The sequence below is a fragment of the Chaetodon trifascialis genome, chromosome 13 (assembly GCF_039877785.1).
Source record: "Chaetodon trifascialis isolate fChaTrf1 chromosome 13, fChaTrf1.hap1, whole genome shotgun sequence".
NCBI classification, from domain to species: Eukaryota; Metazoa; Chordata; class Actinopteri; order Chaetodontiformes; family Chaetodontidae; genus Chaetodon; species Chaetodon trifascialis.
In genome coordinates, this window is record NC_092068.1 from 11,425,944 (window position 1) to 11,427,982 (window position 2,039).

General features: G+C 46.6%; 1 protein-coding gene across 1 annotated transcript; it reads right to left on the bottom strand.

Annotated features, from left to right (window-relative positions):
• Positions 1 to 253: 253 nt before the first annotated feature.
• On the bottom strand, positions 254 to 1,525 carry pla2g12b (phospholipase A2, group XIIB). The gene is made up of 3 exons (XM_070977052.1): positions 1,496 to 1,525; positions 534 to 699; positions 254 to 372 (listed from the first exon to the last, which is right to left on the bottom strand). Exons 1-3 carry the CDS (start codon positions 1,523 to 1,525, stop codon positions 254 to 256), a joined length of 315 nt encoding a protein of 104 aa, XP_070833153.1.
• Positions 1,526 to 2,039: the final 514 nt, after the last annotated feature.

A 2,039-nucleotide genomic window follows, 5' to 3' on the forward strand; every position in this document is an offset into this window, starting at 1 on the left:
TCATATTCATATACCTGATATTTGTTACTCCCGCCTACGAATAAAACCTGAGAAACTGTTCATTTGCATTCCCCTTCTATGTGTCTTTTAACTCCCAGGCTTCAGGAGTCTTCAGAGGGTTCTTGTGAAGTATCTCTTTTGACAAAAAAAAAAAGAAAAAAAAAAGCATATAACTATACAGTATAATCTGTACAAATACCCACGGCTCTGTTATGTGTCTATGAGAGCATGCAGGAGTCCACAGTGTTCAGTGTCACAGTTCATCCCTCTCCTCTCCCTCGCAGACACACGCTGCCCTCTGGCTGTTCATGTAAGGTCTACAACCAAGAGTCCACACTGTGTTGTAGAGAGTGTCTGCCATCGATTCACAGGCTGAGGAGAGACAACAGACGAGCAGAGAGAGGCAGAGTAACAAGCACGTGAGGTGTTTCCGGTGGTCGTATTCATAGCATCCCATATATTTTGCCATGGCACAACAGCCAGGAAAAGGAGAAAAATATCTGAACATCTGCAAATATCTGCAAATATCTCACCTTGTACTTTGGACACAAAGCCCAGACTCTTATTAAGGTCTGAGCAGATGCCGTGCAGACACGAGCGAAACTTGGAGTCGCAGTCGTACTTGCTTGTCCCACAAGTGTCATAGCACACGTCAAGCTGATTACAGCACTTTGTCATAGCAGGGATCCCAAGGTCAAGCTGTCAAGAGAAAGAGCTGCATCATGTCACAACAGTTTCCTAAGACAGAACCAGCCATTATGGTTGTGGTTTGTTCCATTATATGAGTTTAATGATGCTTCTGGACTGTGGGCGCTATGAACAGGCCACCTACAGCTGCATTCACCTGGAATCCCACCAGAGAGGAGCTGCAGCCATCAGGCTCTGAGGGCTGGTAGCCAGGGCGAGGCTGAGGAGGTTCTCCTGGAAAACAAACAAACAATCAAAACAAAAAACAGAGAAGCTCCATTTAATTGTTAAACTACAGTGGAGACATATGAACAGACTAATGTCATCATGAGCTCATGAGTCAAGAATCCACAGCATACAGTATCTCTGTTCTTGGATGGGGGTCATGTCACAGATAAGATGTAACTTCTGTTTGAGAACTCTGTATTGATTACCTAACTGTGGGCCGACCTCTTAGACTGATAACCAAAATATATTCGTTATCAGCAGCCTGAGTGCCTAACGCATTATCTTGGCTCAAAACATGTGTAGCTAATAAAATGACAGCAGAGGGATTGATTTGAGATTTAAAGTGAGCTCAGCAAACATATAGTAACACACGGAGTAGTGGATGTGGACAACATAATGATCTTTTCAAAACCTATTGGCGACCAGATGAACTGATAAAAATTGTTTTCTCCTCTGAAAACAGCTCGACAACAACTCTGACTCTCCAGCTACCCCTGAACCCCTGACCTCCTCCCTCCCCCACCCCGGACTAAAAGACTCAGTAACATAACGTATGTTAATTCAAGAGATTTGCTCTTACCATATCTGCAGCGGTACTGACACACACCATTGTGCCCCCCCACCAGCTCCACCAGGGAGTCAAAGTATCCGTGCGCAGTCTGGAAACTATTTCTAATTGAGTTGAGGCTCCAGCTGTTATCTTCATGTGCCAAGGGTTTGTTCAGGGAGCGGTTTGTCTGGACTGGTCTGATGTCATTCCCTTCCTCCTCCTCAGAGGAAGGTTGCTGGTGGGTGACAGCTTCAGCAGTAAGAGCCTCCGCAGCATGGCCGTCTCCAGCAGGCCTATCGCTGTCTGTCCCTGGCTCTTCCGCTGCTGCGCCATCTACTACAGGGACATCCGCTGCAGGTTTATCCACTGCAAGTATTTTAGCTAGTAGATTGTCACCAAAAAGGGAATTAACTGCAGGTTCCTCAGCTGCAGGCGAATCACCCGCTTGAGTATCTGCAGGAGCTACACCTTCTTCAGCTGCATCTAGAGAGGCAGCTGCCACAGCACCATCAGTAACCGTGGGGGCCTCGTCCTCATTTGCTTGAGTCTGGTAGTGGCCTAAAGTGGCACACGT